The following is a 17,250-nucleotide window of genomic DNA, read 5'->3' as shown; positions in this document are numbered from 1 at the left end:
TTTAGAGTCCTGTTAAAGGCCGTGAGAAACCTATCTAGTAACTGGACCTCTCCGTCTTTTAGAGTCCCGTAAAAGGCTGTGAGAAACCTATTTAGTAACTGGACCTCTCCGTCTTTTAGAGTCCTGTAAAAGGCTGTGAGAAACCTATCTAGTAACTGGACCTGTCTGTCTTTTAGAGCCCTGTATAAGGCTGTGAGAAACCTATCTAGTAACTGCACCTCTCTGTCTTTTAGAGTCCTGTAAAAGGCTGTGAGAAACCTATCTTGAAGATCTATATCCTGATCATATTCCTCATTGATGCTATCTTCAATCAGTATAGGCTCTACCTCAGACATTATTGTGTCAAGCAGTTTAGCCGCATCATACATCAACACATCATCCTCATCAACACATCATCCTCATCATAGCTCAACCCTTCATCGGCACCATCATTAACCTTAGCATCCTTGACTTTAACAATTAAATATCCCCAAAAGTATTTTGGGTTAAGACACACATGGCCTGGGGTCCAAAGCAAGATTTACAACCGTGGAAGAAACAACCGTTGTACTCAAACACTGTCTCAACACCGTCAATCTGTTAGTAACCATCTACAATTTAGGGTCAACATTTTTTTCTCCCCTTTATACAAAGTATGTTGAGTAAAAATGTTTTTATTCTGTGACAAGTACTCCAACCATTGAATGGAGCCGCTAGAGTTTGATTTGTATTGTCTGCGGTAGTTGTCAGGTGATGGAATAGCTATGGATGGAGCCGCTAGAGTTTGACTTGTATTGTCTACGGTAGTCGTCAGGCGATGGAATAGCTATAGATGCTGGAGGTAAAAAGTGTGTACGATAGGTTTTCATGCATGCCGATGCAATAGTTGTACAACTCCAGGGGTCAATGCCGGCATCTTTGATTACCTCTTCTCTGAATCTGAGGCATCATTCAAGCAGGATAACCACATCATTGTCACAGCATAATTCCATCTCTTTATGGAAATCAAAGGTATTATGGATTACTTTCTCATACCAAGTCATGAATATCTCTCTCTCTCTTTGGGAGACATAAGATCACACACGTACATTTCGGGACCAGGATAAGATCCAACAAAATGCAGATTCTCTTCAGATGTGAAGAAATTAGAAAACCATCCTTTCACAGAGTTTTCAAAGCCCAATCTCATGGGTAAGAAACTTAAACTGTCAATGTACCTCTGGTTGAAGGCTGGGTCTACAAAACACAAGATTTTACTACCTTGGGCTATGGCCCGTGGTGCAACACCTTGTTGTATCAAGAGGTTCACAAGAAGATAAGAATCATTGGCTCTGGCATTGTGAGCTATAAAAGTGAAGTTTTTGTACTTGGGTTTTCTGAAATGTTTTAGAAAGAGTATTGCACGGTTGGGGCCCTCTGCCGACCACTTTTCACCCTTGAAAATCATGGTAGATTCAAAAATAGGCAGGTGAACCCCTGATTGCTGATTACTCCCAAAATCAGAAAACACAAACGTCTCTGAATGTCCATATTCATCCAATGGTTGAAGGTAGCACTCATGTTCCACTTCCTGAACCACTTCAGTGTCTCAGCTTTTCAAAGGCCCTTTACAGACAGGACAGTGTAGGATACCACATACCTTTACAGACAGGGCAGTGTAGGATACCACATACCTTTACAGACAGGCCAGTGTAGGAGACAACATACCTTTACAGACAGGCCAGTGTAGGATACCACATACCTTTACAGACAGGCCAGTGTAGGATACCACATACCTTTACAGACAGGACAGTGTAGGATGCCACATACCATTACAGACAGGGCAGTGTAGGATACCACATACCTTTACAGACAGGACAGTGTAGGATACCACATACCTTTACAGACAGGGCAGTGTAGGATACCACATACCTTTACAGACAGGCCAGTGTAGGATACCACATACCTTTACAGACAGTGCAGTGTAGGATACCACATATCTTTACAGACAGGACAGTGTAGGATACCACATACCTTTACTCACAAGGCAGTGTAGGATACCACATACCTTTACAGAGAGGGCAGTGTAGGATACCACATACCTTTACAGACAGGGCAGTGTAGGATACCACATACCTTTACAGACAGGGCAGTGTAGGATACCACATACCTTTACAGACAGGGCAGTGTAGGATACCACATACCTTTACAGACAGGACAGTGTAGGATACCACATACCTTTACAGACAGGGCAGTGTAGGATACCCCATGCTTTTACAGACAGAATAGTGTAGGATACCACATACCTTTACAGACAGGGCAGTGTAGGATACCACATATGTGAGGTTGGGGATTGTCTATTTTAACGCTATAATTGCGATTCTTGTTGAGGTAATACCAGCTGACAGATTTACATGCCTTGGGATGCCATGTTTCAATTTTGTGTTTTTCTTAGCAGTAGGAGGAACGACATGTACGATGACAATCCTCACAAGGCGTTAGTTGTACGGACATGGCGTTAGTTGTACGTTGCATCAGACATGTTTCATCCTGACACACTGAACAGTTATACTGAAAAGAGTGCCCCCCCCCCTGTCTGGTGTAGCCTGACACACTGAACAGTTATACTGACAAGAGTGTCCCCCCCCCTGTCTGGTGTAGCCTGACACACTGAACAGTTATACTGACAAGAGTGCCCCCCCACCCCCCTGTCTGGTGTAGCCTGACACACTGAACAGTTATACTGACAAGAGTGCCCCCCCCAGTCTGGTGTAGCCTAACACACTGAACAGTTATACTGACAAGAGTGTCCCCCCCCCTGTCTGGTGTAGCCTGACACACTGAACAGTTATACTGACAAGAGTGCCCCCCCACCCCCCTGTCTGGTGTAGCCTGACACACTGAACAGTTATACTGACAAGAATGCCCCCCCCCCCCCCGTCTGGTGTAGCCTGACACACTGAACAGTTATACTGACAAGAGTGCCCCCCCCAGTCTGGTGTAGCCTGACACACTGAACAGATATACTGACAAGAGTCCCCCCCCCCCCCCTGTCTGGTGTAGCCTGACACACTGAACAGTTATACTGACAAGAGTGCCCCCCCCCCCCCTGTCTGGTGTAGCATGAAACACTGAACAGTTATACTGACAAGAATGCCCCCCCCCCCCCTGTCTGGTGTAGCCTGACACACTGAACAGTTATACTGACAAGAGTGTCCCCCCCCTGTCTGGTGTAGCCTGACACACTGAACAGTTATACTGACAAGAATCCCCCCCCTGTCTGGTGTAGCCTGACACACTGAACAGTTATACTGACAAGAATGCCCCCCCCCCCCCCCTGTCTGGTGTAGCCTGACACACTGAACAGTTATACTGACAAGAGTGCCCCCCCCCCAGTCTGGTGTAGCCTGACACACTGAACAGTTATACTGACAAGAGTTCCCCCCCCCCCCCTCTGTCTGGTGTAGCCTGACACACTGAACAGATATACTGACAAGAGTCCCCCCCCCCCTTGTCTGGTGTAGCCTGACACACTGAACAGTTATACTGACAAGAGTGCCCCCCCCCCCTGTCTGGTGTAGCCTGACACACTGAACAGTTATACTGACAAGAGTGCCCCCCCTGTCTGGTGTAGCCTGACACACTGAACAGTTATACTGACAAGAGTCCCCCCCTGGCTGGTGTAGCCTGACACACTGAACAGTTATACTGACAAGAGTGCCCCCCCCCCCTGTCTGGTGTAGCCTGACACACTGAACAGTTATACTGACAAGAGTGCCCCCCCTGTCTGGTGTAGCCTGACACACTGAACAGTTATACTGACAAGAGTGTCCCCCCCCTGGCTGGTGTAGCCTGACACACTGAACAGGTTTACTGACAAGAGTGCCCCCCCTATGTATGGTGTAGCCTGACACACTGAACAGTTATACTGACAAGAGTGTCCCCCCCCTGTCTGGTGTAGCCTGACACACTGAACAGTTATACTGACAAGAATGCCCCCCCCCCCCTGTCTGGTGTAGCCTGACACACTGAACAGTTATACTGACAAGACTGCCCCCCCCCTCCCTGTCTGGTGTAGCCTGACACACTGAACAGTTATACTGACAAGACTCCTCCCCCCCCCTTGTCTGGTGTAGCCTGACACACTGAACAGTTATACTGACAAGAGTGCCCCCCCTGTCTGGTGTAGCCTGACACACTGAACAGTTATACTGACAAGAGTCCCCCCCCTGGCTGGTGTAGCCTGACACACTGAACAGTTATACTGACAAGAGTGCCCCCCCCCCCCTGTCTGGTGTAGCCTGACACACTGAACAGGTTAGATGTCCTCATGGCCTACAGGGGCTGTAGGAGGGTTAGGTGTCCTCGTGGTCTGCAGGGCTGTAGAAGGGTTAGGTGTCCTGATGGCCTACAGGGTCTGTAGGAGGGTTAGGTGTCCTCATGGCCTGCAGGGGCTGTAGGAGGGTTAGGTGTCCTCATGGCCTGCAGGGGCTGTAGGAGGGTTAGGTGTCCTCATGACCTGCAGGGGCTGTAGGAGGGTTAGGTGTCCTCATGGCCTACAGGGGCTGTAGGAGGGTTAGTTGTGGGGGGTGGTGTTGAGGGAGGAGTCAGCTCATTAATTTGGTTAATTAAGGAGCTAAGTTCTGGGAGTACCTGTGATAATGTGTCCTCATTTGCAGGAGTTATAGGAGGTGTGAGTTTTTGTGTGGGGGTTGGGTCAGTCTCGTTAATTTGGCTTCTGTTGGGGTGTTTGGCCTTTATCCTCTATAACAATCACTTCTGTTGGGGTGTTGGTTCTTTATCCTCTATAACAATCACTTATGTTGGGGTGTTAGGCCTTTATCCTCTATAACAATCACTTCTGTTGGGTTGTTGGTTCTTTATCCTCTATAACAATCACTTCTGTTGGGGTGTTGGTTCATGATCCTCTATAACAATCACTTCTGTTGGGGTGTTGGTTCTTTATCCATAACAATCACTTCTGTTGGGGTGTTGGTTCTTTATCCTCTATAACAATAACCAATTTTTGTACCTTTATTTAACTAGGCAAGTCAGTTAAGAACAAATTCTTATTTTCAATGATGGCCTAGGAAAAGTGGGTTAACTGCCTTATTCAGAGGCATAATGACAGATTTTTACCTTGTCAGCTCAGGGAGTTGGTCTTGCAACCTTTTGATTACTAGCCCAACACTCTAACCACTAGGTTACCTGCCGCCCCGGCAGTGTTGGTGTTGGTGGGGGTGTTGGTTCTTGATCCACATCAATTACTTTGGGTACCTCCTGTGTAAATGTAGGGTTCCTCCTGTGTAAATGTAGGGTAACCTGTAGAGATTTACATAATATTACAATATACATGTTTTACTTACAAACACAGATAGTTTACACAAAATACAATATAGTAATACAATTAATTACCTCAAATTGTATGTCTTCCATTCTTAAAATGTCTGCAAAAACTAAATATTAAAAACTTTTAAATAAAACAATTAAAACTTCTTATGCATTGGGAGAGAGATAACATTATAGATACAGTCCACGCACACATAATAAAATGTGTTGTAATTCTTTTCTATAGCTGTGAAAATCCACTAGGTGAAGCCAGTGGGCCACTCTTGATTAGAGCCTTGCTTTGGCATGCAAATTCCTACAGCAGGTGGAGGGCCTGCGCTCATACAGCAGGTGGGGGGTCTGTCCCCATACAGCAGGTGGAGGGCCTGCACCCATACAGCAGGTGGGGGGCCTGTCCCCATACAGCAGGTGGAAGGCCTGTCCCCATACACCATGAGGGGGTCCTGTCCCCATACAGCAGGTGGGGTCCTGTCACCATAAACCATGAGGGGGTCCTGTCCCCATACAGCAGGTGGGGGTCCTGTCCCCATACAGCAGGTGGTGTCCTGTCCCCATACAGCAGGTGGGGGCCTGTCCCCATACAGCAGGTGGGGTCCTGTCCCCATACACCATGTGGGGGGCCTGTCCCCATACAGCAGTTGGGGGTCCTGACCACATACAGCAGGTGGGGCTCCTGTCCCCATACACCATGTGGGGGGCCTGTCCCCATACAGCAGTTGGGGGTCCTGTCCCCATACAGCTGACGAAAAACAGAGTGCTGGTTTAAACTCAGGTTTGGGCTTGGAACCAATTGGGTGATTGGTATCAGGAACCAATGGAGTCAAAACCTTAGCTAGCTACAAAGAATTGACCAGAGGTAATTGACATTAGCTAGCTAAAATAAGCCAGCTAGCTAGCAAACATTCCTTGACGTTCTTCTCACTAGAGAATGCAGAACAGGGACTACCACTTAGCAGGAGTTTGTTGTGTAAATTTCGAGAAACTGTTTTCCAGCAAGTGTTTTTGTGTAGCTACTAGGCTGTCCTGGAATGGAATGTTGATGTGGGTGGTAGTAGCTGTTCAGAGACACTAGAATGCAGTGTTGATGCGGGTGGTAGTAGTCATGCGGAAGCTATTGATAATAAGAGGGCGCCAGCATTTTGAAAGGTTCCTCCTGGAACCTATTCGTCTTCAGGTTCCTCCAATAACCAGTTATGATAAGAAAGTTTTAAATACGAACCCATTGATTAGGAAAGGTTCAAATGTGAACCCATTGATAGGAAATGTTCCCAGATGTCACGCCCTAACCATAGAGAGCTGTTTATTCTCTGTTGGTTGGGGCGTGATAGTGACTAGGGTGGATCATCTAGGTGATTTAATGGTTTATGTTGGCCTGGTATGGTGGATCATATTTAGGTAGCCATTTTCCCATTGTGCTTTGTGGGATCTTGTCTATGTTTAGTTGCTTGTCAGCACTATTTGTATAGCGTCACGTTTCGTTTGTTCATTTCGTTGTTTTTGTTCGGTGTTCATTTAATAAAGGAAAATGTACGCCTACCACGCTGCACCTTGGTCCATTCCTTTCGACAAGCGGGACACCAGAGGAACTCTAAAGATGAAAAGGTTCTTGTAAGAATCTTTTTTACATTTCAACTTTCCTAATTGAACCCCTAATTATTATTATTATTATTTTATTGAACCTTTATTTAACTGGGCAAGTCAGTTAAGAACAAGTTCTTATTTACAATGACGGCCTACCCCGGCCAAACCTGGACGAAGCTGGGCCAATTTTGCGCCGCCTTATGGGACTCCCAATCACGGCCAGTTGGGATACAGCCTGGATTCTTTGTGTGTTCTTCTGAAATAGATTTTCTTCATGTCATGTTTCTTTAGACCTGTCTAAAATAAATAAAATAGTTATTGTGAAGGTGTAGGCTATATTACATGGATTTATTGGACTTTTTCAAATGTAGATGTTCTAAAGGTCTGTATCATTGGCTTGTAGTCTTTGCGTGGAATCCAGGAGATGCTAATTGTATTGATGTTAATTAAGGGTCAATTACCATGAGACTGTCAGTTATCTGCAAAACAATCAACGGGTGACAAAATGTCATGACCGACACAGCCCTAGGTGACATAAATAAGGGATCATAGCTTTCACCTGGATTCACCTGGTCAGTCTGTCGTGTAAAAAAACAGGTATTCCTAATGTTTTGCACACAGTGTATATCATGTGTATATAATAAACAAACTTGAACTGAGAAGGGAAGAGGGAGGGCAGCCAGAAAGGGAGGGGAAAAGAACAACAGATTTGTGGTTAGATTGTGGAGGGAAGTTGATGATTTAGGTGGCCCAGACACAGGCCTAGAGCTGTGGCGGTCATGATATTTTGTCAGCCGGTTATTGTCATGTTGGTCTCAAGGGAAATGGCCGTTAATTAACATAAACACGTTTATCAACTCCAGTCCTCCACTGTAGACAAGCCTCATACAAACCACTGTATACAAGCCTCATACAAACCATTGTCTACAAGCCTCATACAAACCACTGTCTACAAGCCTCATACAAACCACTGTCTACAAGCCTCACACAAACCACTGTCTACAAGCCTCACACAAACCACTGTCTACAAGCCTCACACAAACCACTGTCTACAAGCCTCACACAAACCACTGTCTACAAGCCTCACACAAACCACTGTCTACAAGCCTCATACAAACCACTGTCTACAAGCCTCATACAAACCACTGTCTACAAGCCTCCTACAAACCACTGTCTACAAGCCTCCTACAAACCACTGTCTACAAGCCTCATACAAACCACTGTCTACAAGCCTCATACAAACCACTGTCTACAAGCCTCATACAAACCACTGATGAGCACCTTTGGAACATCTGCATTTAAAAAGTCTAAATTTAATATTCACCATCACAATAAATCCATAATTTATTTTAGACAGGTCTAAAGAAACATGATATGAAGAAAATGTATTTCAGGTGAACAGAATATGAGTCAACTACTGTATGTTATCTGGCTATGCTCCATGCCATAGGATGTAGGCTTGTTCATTTAGCTGACTAGATACTGATTGTTTCTGGCTATGCTCCATGCCATAGGATGTAGGCTTGTTCAATTAGAAGACAATATATGCTTATAAGTCCTGTGCCATTCTTTTATATTATATGATTTTATAGTAAGAAGAATATAATTTAATTTAGCTGAATAAAATAGAAAGCATATATTTCTCATTCCGGAGCGAGCATATGAAGTGTCTATGTTGAAACAGTTATTTGGCAACTTTAGTTGTGAATGATACAAACTTTAGTAAAGCCAATTCTGTGTACATCCAGGACATCTAACTGAGGCATTTCAACAGTGGTACAGCAACAGGTAGCCAGGGAGACATGCACTTAAACACATCCCCTACATTCATCTAGAAATATAACAGACTTTAATCTAACAATTAAATTCAGAGTCTATTCTCAAAATATTGCCACTTTATTCTAAAAATATTACCACTTTATTCTCGAAATATTGTCACAGAGACATCAACAAAATTATAGGATATGATGGAGAGAGACACCAGACAAGACACAGAGACAGCAACAGAATAGGGGAGAGAGGAGCTGCTATCCCTGGGGACAGAGGAGCTGCTACCCCTGGGGAGAGTGGAGCTGCTACACCTGGGGAGAAAGGAGCTGCTACCCCTGGGGAGAGAGGAGCTGCTACCCCTGGGGAGAGAGGAGCTGCTACCCCTGGGGACAGAGGAGCTGCTACCCCTGGGGACAGAGGAGCTGCTACCCCTGGGGACAGAGGAGCTGCTACCCCTGGAGACAGAGGAGCTGCTACCCCTGGGGACAGAGGAGCTGCTACCCCTGGTGAGAGAGGAGCTGCTACCCCTGGGGATAGAGGAGCTGCTACCCCTGGGGACAGAGGAGCTGCTACACCTGGGGGAGAGAGAGGAGCTGCTACCCCTGGAGAGAGGAGCTGCTACCCCTGGGGAGAGAGGAGCTGCTACCCCTGGGGAGAGAGGAGCTGCTACTTCTGGGAACAGAGGAGCTGCAACCCCTGGAGAGAGAGGAGCTGCTACCCCTGGAGAGTGAGGAGCTGCTACCCCTGGAGAGTGAGGAGCTGCTACCCCTGGAGAGTGAGGAGCTGCTACCCCTGGAGAGTGAGGAGCTGCTACCCCTGGAGAGTGAGGAGCTGCTACCCCTGGAGAGTGAGGAGCTGCTACCCCTGGAGAGTGAGGAGCTGCTACCCCTGGGGAGAGAGGAGCTGCTATCCCTGGGGAGAGAGGAGCTGCTATCCCTGGGGAGAGAGGAGCTGCAACCAGGAGAGACTGTGACCCTGCTCGGGAAGAGCTTAAAAAACGTATTGTCAATAGGGGGGCGCTGTTTTCACTTTAAGAAAAAAACGTGCCCAAAAACGTGAAATTGGGAACTCTGTTCCTGGGTCAGTTAAATAATTTGCAATTATTCTATTGGTCGACAAGCACTGCATACGATTTCCCCTAGATGTCAGCAAGCGTTGAGAATTGAAATGGTGTTGCTAGGCAGATCTGAGGCCGTATAAATGGGCTTGGCACGAGGGGTGCAGCCTTTTCAACTATCGCCATGACGCGAGACAGACCTCAGAATGGCATTCTGAAAAGCTCACGTTATAGGCCTTAGATATATCCGGCTCTGATTTTATTCGCTATAGGTGTTAGAAACATCATAACGTATTTATTTTAAACCGAGTTATATCAGTTTATATGAGTATATTGCGATTTTCGGAATTTTCTTTGTCCTGCGTTTTGAAGAGTTGGGCATGTCTGGGCCACATAGCTAATGTTTGCTGCTAATTACACGGTTGAAGACGACATTCTACAGCCGAGCAACGATTATTATGGACAAAGGACAACTTGCCCAAGATTCTGATGGAAGCTCATCAAAAAGTAAGAAGTCTTTATGCTGTTAATTCGTATTTATGTTGAAAAATGTTAAACAATAATTCCGCCATTAATTTCGGCACGGTCTCGCTGTAACGCACGCTGTATGTCGTAGTAACGTTAATTTTAAAAATCTAACACAGCGGTTGCATTAAGAACTAATGTATCTTTCATTTGCTGTCCAACCTGTATTTTTTAGTCAAGTTTATGATTAGTTATTGATTAGATTAGGTGCCTCTCCAAGATGGCGCCGGACAGATTGCTTGAAGTTTGGCTACTGTTGACATTGTATAACCACGATTTGTGCCGCTACATATGCACATTTTCGAACAAACCCTATATGCATTGTGTAATATGATGTTACAGGACTGTCATCTGATGAAGTTTATGAAGGTTAGTCAAAAATTATATATCTTTTGCTGGTTTGTTACGATCGCTAACCTTTGCTGCTGGTAAATGGCTTGTGTTTCTGGCTATTGTGGTAAGCTAATATAATGCTAAATTGTGTTTTCGCTGTAAAACACTTAAAGAATCTGAAATATTGGCTGGATTCACAAGATGTTTGTCTTTCATTTGCTGTACACCATATATTTTTCAGAAATGTTTTATGATGAGTATTTAGGTATTTGACGTTGGTCTCTGTAATTATTCTGGCTGCTTTGGTGCTATTTTTGATGGTGGCTGCAATGTAAAACTATGATTTATACCTCAAATATGCACATTTTTGAACAAAACATAAATGTATTGTATAACATGTTACAAGACTGTCATCTGATGAAGTTGTTCAAGGTTAGTGATTAATTTTCATCTCTATTTTGTCGGTTTTGTGAAAGCTACCTATGTGGTGGAAACACGGTGAAAATATGCGGTTGTCTGTTTGGCTATTGTGGTTAGCTAATAGAAATACATAGTGTTTTCGCTGTAAAACATTTTAAAAATCGGAAATGATGGCTGGATTCACAAGATGTTTATCTTTCATTTGCTGTATTGGACTTGTGATTTTATGAAAATTATATTATATGATATCCCTGTCCCGTTAGGATAGGCTATGCTAGTCAGCTTTTTTGATGAGGAGGATCCCGTATCCGGGAGGGTGAAGAAGTAGAGGTTTTAATGATTGGTGATTGTTGGGGCACGTTTGTCAGGAGCTTCAGTGGTGAAGACTGCTCAACATGCTGATGTTTCACAATATGCCATGTCCGTCTGTCACCAGGGGCCTGTTGCACAAAACTAGGATAAGGGATTAAGCCAGGATATCTTGGTGATCCTGGCTCAATTGATCCGTAATCCGGTTGCACTAAAAATGGATAGGGGGCAGGAGGATATGTTATGGTATAAATTACCATGGAGATTTATTCTGTGGAGCTAGCCTGCTCCAGACCAGGCTAAATTCCAGGATCTATTTAATCTCATCCCTAATGTCAGTCAGCAGTCACCACAAATGGAAACCAATAGTTATTTCACTGCTCACTATACATTGTTATCACATATAACTAGACCCACTGTTATTATTTAAACGTTTGTGATCATTAATTTCAATGATTTTGGATAAAAAATGATTTTTAGATGATGTTGCTATCATTAGATAATTTACAGTTTCCCATAGACTATAAGGCTATATATAAAATGATAGAATATTAGGGCCACAGAGGGGAAAAAAACACAAGTCATAATATTGTAACCAGTTGTTTTAAAGGAGGACAGTTGTTAAAATGACAGATGTGGGGCATTTCGTGAAATTGTACTTCAGTATGGTTTCATAAACAAAGACATGCTGATGTGCCAGAATATTAAGTATCACATTGTCATAAGTATCAAAACTGTAAAAACAATATGTAGCTTTTCTGCAGAAAGAACCAGCCTCATAAATTTATGACTTTATCCTTTTTCTTCAGTGTGGCCCTAGTACTCTGTCATATAAACAAATACACATTCCATATGAATATAAAAACACAATGTGTAACATTATGTTCCTTTATTGAATAAGGACAAAACAAAGCAGGTAAACCATCAGCTCCTTTCGAAACTGAAGTCACAGTGACTCTACAAGATGGAAAGCACAGAATCCAAGCATATTATACAAAATGATACATACACATTCAAAGGTCTGTATATAACACACCCTGCATGTCTGCACACTAAAATAAATGCAGGACAAATCCATACACATCAACTGAACAGACAAATGAATGGATGCAGTAGCCTCCCTGCAGCCTTGTATTACACACAGTATACCGCACAAACATCATAAGAGGCCAAATTCGTCAAAAAACGAACCCAAAAAAACCCAAATTCCTCTGCCACCGCAGGACATATTTAACCAAAATTGAAAGCACACATACTAACTAAAATAATTCAACACATATTGGTCCCTCAGCAGCCGACCACTGTCGTCATCAGGGAAGATTGCCGGATTGTCCCAGTCCATGGCTGGTGGCACTCTGGGGGCCCTCTCCTTCCTCAGGCAGGCCACATTGTGGAGGACAGCACAAGCCACAGTAATATCACATGCCCTAACAGGGCTGACCCTTAATTTGTGAAGGCAGTGAAAGCGTGCCTTCAGGAGGCCAAAGGTCATTTCAACTCTGGCCCTGGTCCTGGCATGGGCATGGTTGTAGGCCTGCTGTGCTTCCTGGGGGTCTGTGAAAGGTGTCAGGAGAAAAGGCTGGCAGCCATACCCCCTGTCTCCCAGCAACACACCAGAGAATTCACCTGTCAACACAAAATCTCATCATTACTACCTCATAAACACAGTGATATTCTTGACACAGCCATGATGGTTATAAATAGGGGTTGTGTGGCTTACCTTGTGATAGGCACTGATAGATTTCAGAGGCCCGAAAGATTCTGGAGTCATGGACTGAGCCAGGCCATTTTGCCACAACATTGCTGATCACACAGTCAGCATTGCAGACCATCTGAAATCATAAGATGAGGAATATTACACCAATCAATGCACATCACTGGCAATGCAGAGTGTTCGTCAATGGACAATATCAAAAAGTTATGTTCACCTGAACATTAATGCTGTGAAAGGATTTCCTATTCACAAAATCGGCCTCATGGGCACCTGAGGGGGCTTTTATCCTTATGTGTGTGCAGTCCACTGCACCAATGACATTGGGGAAACCTGTCACACAAAGTAATGAGTATCCTACTATGTGTTAACAGTTGTCCTGTAATTTGTAGATCCTCTTACCTGCAATCCTATAGAACTCCTCTTTGATGTCACAGAGTCTTCTGTGGCCAGGGAAGGAGATGAAGACATCTGCTAATGCTTTGATAGCCAGACACACACTCCTTATTGTGCGGCAAATTGTGGCCTTGTTCAGCTGTTCTGCATCCCCCACTGAGTACAGGAAGGCTCCACTAGCAAAAAAGCGCAAGGCCACACAAACCATTTGCTCCACACTCAGTGCATGGCTCCGTGCAGTGCGGTGCTTAATCCTGGGACCCAGTAGTCTGCATAGATACCTGATGCCATCTGCAGAAAACCTGTATCTTTCATATAGATGGTCATCAGGGAAGGCCAGTGGGTCCAACCGGTCCCTGAAGACCCTTTCTCGCCTGAAGGCTCTCCTCAGCACAAGTGCTTCTTCATCCACCACATCTCGCACGAATGGGCATGCCATTGTCAGAGCAGAAAGGAACACACAATTTTGGGCCTTCATATAGGCTAGTGGCCACACCTGGTGCTGGGGGGGTGGGCAAAAGAGGGCGATGCCTTATAACGATGACTTGGTTGTACTGATTGCTGGGAAAATAAAAAAAACCTTAGAAAGATGCCACCGTCCTGTGTGCTCACAATAAGAGCTCATATGTCATGGCTCACTTGACTTTACGAGAATATACCTAATTTTTATTTTGAGCTGTGTCATCTTCTTGGAGCTGGGGGAGGAAAGAAAAATAATGAATAATACATTTGTGTTACAGTTAGCATACAGTGTACATTGAAGGCATATCTCACCTCCCTCTCAAGTTTTTTTATTTCAAGGTCCAGTTTCCTAATTGTCCTCTTTTTTATTTCGGACTCCAGTGCAAGATTTTCCATCTTTTTCTTCTTGTACTGAATGTCTATGTCTGCCAGTTCTATTTGGCGCCGGAGGTGGTTGCCATACAACTTTCTGATAGCTTGTGAGCTCTGTGAACACAATACAATTAGCGCAGCTGGAATTTGGCAGGATGTGGTGTCCTTTTATTAATACGCACTATGTTGCCAGGCTGGTTTTCCCACTGTATAGCATCTGGGTCCTGTAAAAGAAATTAGATTTTTTGATGAGGACTCCTCACCATTGTAGAGTAAATAGTACTTTCACAGTCTTAACATGATACCTCATGCCTTCTGGAATCCAGAGAGATGGTCTCCTCCTCATCATCGTCTCCATCATGTGCTGTTGCTGCTGCACTGGGGCCTTCACCCTATCACATTTAATCGGATTCATATTGAAGCTAGTAGACAAGACATGCCAGGCCTACAGTATGCCTTTGATGGAGTACTCACTGGATCAGCATCGTCTGGTGCTTGTGCTGGTGGCTCTAACAGGAACACAGTGCTGCCAGACACTGCAAGGCAATAGGTAAACCAAAGTCAGACAGTCCAAATTGATTCAATATGAATGTGGTTGTATCCCATGTAGAGATGGAAGGACATACCTTGAATGAAGCGGGTGGCATCTTGGGAGGAACCTATGCTCGTCTCTTTCCCCCCAGGGATCCCCTCTAAGACGGGCCTGCCTTTATTTAGCTCCAAGGCCATGTCCTCTGCTAAGGTAAGGTCAGCCTTTGGTGACCCACCACCCGTGCCTTGTCTGTGGGTATTCTTTTTCACTGCTAAAACAGTACAGACAATGTGTGAGCAGGCACCTTCTGGGTACAATATATGCTTGTGCTTTGTTAAATATTAGTCAGGGACCATACCATTCTGCAGAATGTTCTTGTATTTGATTTTGACCTGCTGCCATGTCCGTTTTGGCCCGTTCATGTTTAATCTACACACACACACACACACACACACACACACACATTTAATGGAGTCACACTGCAAAAAATTACTTGGTATTTTTGTCTTGTTTTCAGTAAAAATATCAAAAAATTTATCATAGCTTTATACAGTGTGATGGAGTTACTTTACACAATTTCACTCATATCTGCAGTGCATTTCAATTAAAAATTTAACCGTTTCATAATTACAGTACAACTGCATTTTTGGAGATGTGAATTAAATATTTGAATTGTAATTGTGATGTTTCAGCGGAGCGGTGAGTGTGTAATTGTGCACTACTTACGCATTCAGGCGGTCTGCAATACTTTGCCACGCTTTTTCTCTTTGCTTTATCACTGTGGCGGTGTTGCCTTTCTTCTTAATTATATCTTTTACCTCCTCGTATGCCTCCATGAGGATTTGTGCTTCCGACGGGGAAAAGTACGCGGCTCTAGTTGCCATGGTAAATCAGTTAATCTGTGATCTGTGGCGGGGTCTATTTGAGTGAGCCGTGAGCGCGCACCTATCCAGGATTGGTTTCACCTGGCTTAATGAATCCGTGTCTGCTCATCCTGGCTTGGTCTTTGTGCAACCAATTAAGCCTGGACGCACATGTTTTGGCTTCATTGAGCTCAGCTGAGTCATTTATCCCGGATGTCTTAATTCTACTTTTGTGCAACAGGCCCCAGGTCTCAACACAATAGAACACCACCATCAACAAAACACCAAATTATGGAATTTCTTGTGGAAGAATGGTGTCACATCCCTCCAATAGAGTTCCAGACAGTTGTAGAATGTATGCCAACGCACATTGTAAGAGCTATAAAGAGAGAGGGAGTGGGAGAGAGAACAGGCAGAACCTGATATGTAAATGAGCAGAGCAAACAAAAGTAACTTTCAACAACCTAGGGAGAGATACAAGGTAAGACAACGATTGTGTATTCATATAGTTGATGATATTGTTATGTGTATTCATATAGTTGATTTATACAGATACTGGGTTATCTCCCAACTCTGAGACTGATTATCTCCCAACCCTGAACCCAGAAGACAACTCTAAAGCAACACTTACTGATATTTTACTAAAATACTTTCCCTCGTATTATTGTGTCGCTTTGTTCAATGAATGTTGGGCAGCCTATGGTATTAACATTGTAGCAAACAGCGGGGCAGGGCAGTGAACCCAGGTCGCTGGCGTAAAAGGCAAAGACCCTATGCATCGCAGCAATAGGGTTAACCCAGTATCAGTATAAATAGGGTTAACATAGTATCACTATCAATAGGGTTAACACACTATAAGTACCAATACAGTTAACCCAGTATCAGTATCAATAGGGTTAACCCAGTATCAGTATTAATAGGGTTAACCCAGTATCAGTATTAATAGGGTTAACCCAGCATCAGTATCAATAGGGTTAACCCAGTATCTGTATAAATAGGGTTAACCCAGTATCTGTATAAATAGTGTTAACCCAGCATCAGTATCAATAGGGTTAACCCAGTATCAATAGGGTTAACCCAGTATCATTGTAAATAGGGTTAACCCTGTATCAGTGTAAATAGGGTTAACCCAGTATAGGTATAAATAGTGTTAAACCAGCATCAGTATAAATAGGGTTAACCCAGTATCAGTATAAATAGTGTTAACCCAGTATCAGTGTAAATAGGGTTAACCCAGTATCAGTATAAATAGGGTTAACCTGTCACGTTCTGACCATAGTTCTTGTGTGTTGTGCTTGTTTTAGTGTTGGTCAGGACGTGAGCTGGGTGGGCATTCTATGTTGTGTGTCTAGTTTGTCCATTTCTATGTTTGGCCTAATATGGTTCTCAGAGGCAGATGTTTTGTGTTGTCTCTGATTGGGAATCATATATAGGTGGCTTGTTTTGTGTTGGGATTTGGTGGGTGGTTGTTTCCTGTCTCTGTGTTTTCTCTGCACCAGATAGGGCTGTATCGGTAAGCCACGTTTGTTATTTTGTAAGTGTTCACTGTTTAATCGTCATTTATTAAATCATGTTGAACACGAGCTACGCTGCGTCTTGGTCCGATCCCTGC

General features: G+C 44.1%; 2 protein-coding genes across 4 annotated transcripts in view; one reads left to right on the top strand and one right to left on the bottom strand.

Moving 5' to 3' along the window:
- Window positions 1-17,250, top strand: part of LOC139570630 (NLR family CARD domain-containing protein 3-like) — a 68,647-nt gene that overhangs the window by 22,913 nt on the left and 28,484 nt on the right. The window lies entirely within an intron of this gene.
- On the bottom strand, window positions 12,158-15,887 carry LOC139570632 (uncharacterized). Its single transcript, XM_071392666.1, has 10 exons — window positions 15,134-15,887; window positions 14,870-15,046; window positions 14,718-14,779; window positions 14,549-14,635; window positions 14,426-14,467; window positions 14,184-14,357; window positions 14,069-14,104; window positions 13,416-13,970; window positions 13,023-13,134; window positions 12,158-12,928 (listed from the first exon to the last, which is right to left on the bottom strand). Exons 1-7 carry the CDS (start codon window positions 15,195-15,197, stop codon window positions 14,069-14,071), a joined length of 642 nt encoding a protein of 213 aa, XP_071248767.1. The 5' UTR covers window positions 15,198-15,887; the 3' UTR covers window positions 12,158-12,928; window positions 13,023-13,134; window positions 13,416-13,970.

This window comes from Salvelinus alpinus, chromosome 3 (genome assembly GCF_045679555.1).
Source record: "Salvelinus alpinus chromosome 3, SLU_Salpinus.1, whole genome shotgun sequence".
Taxonomy (NCBI): Eukaryota; Metazoa; Chordata; class Actinopteri; order Salmoniformes; family Salmonidae; genus Salvelinus; species Salvelinus alpinus.
This window is presented reverse-complemented; position numbering and strand designations above follow the sequence as displayed.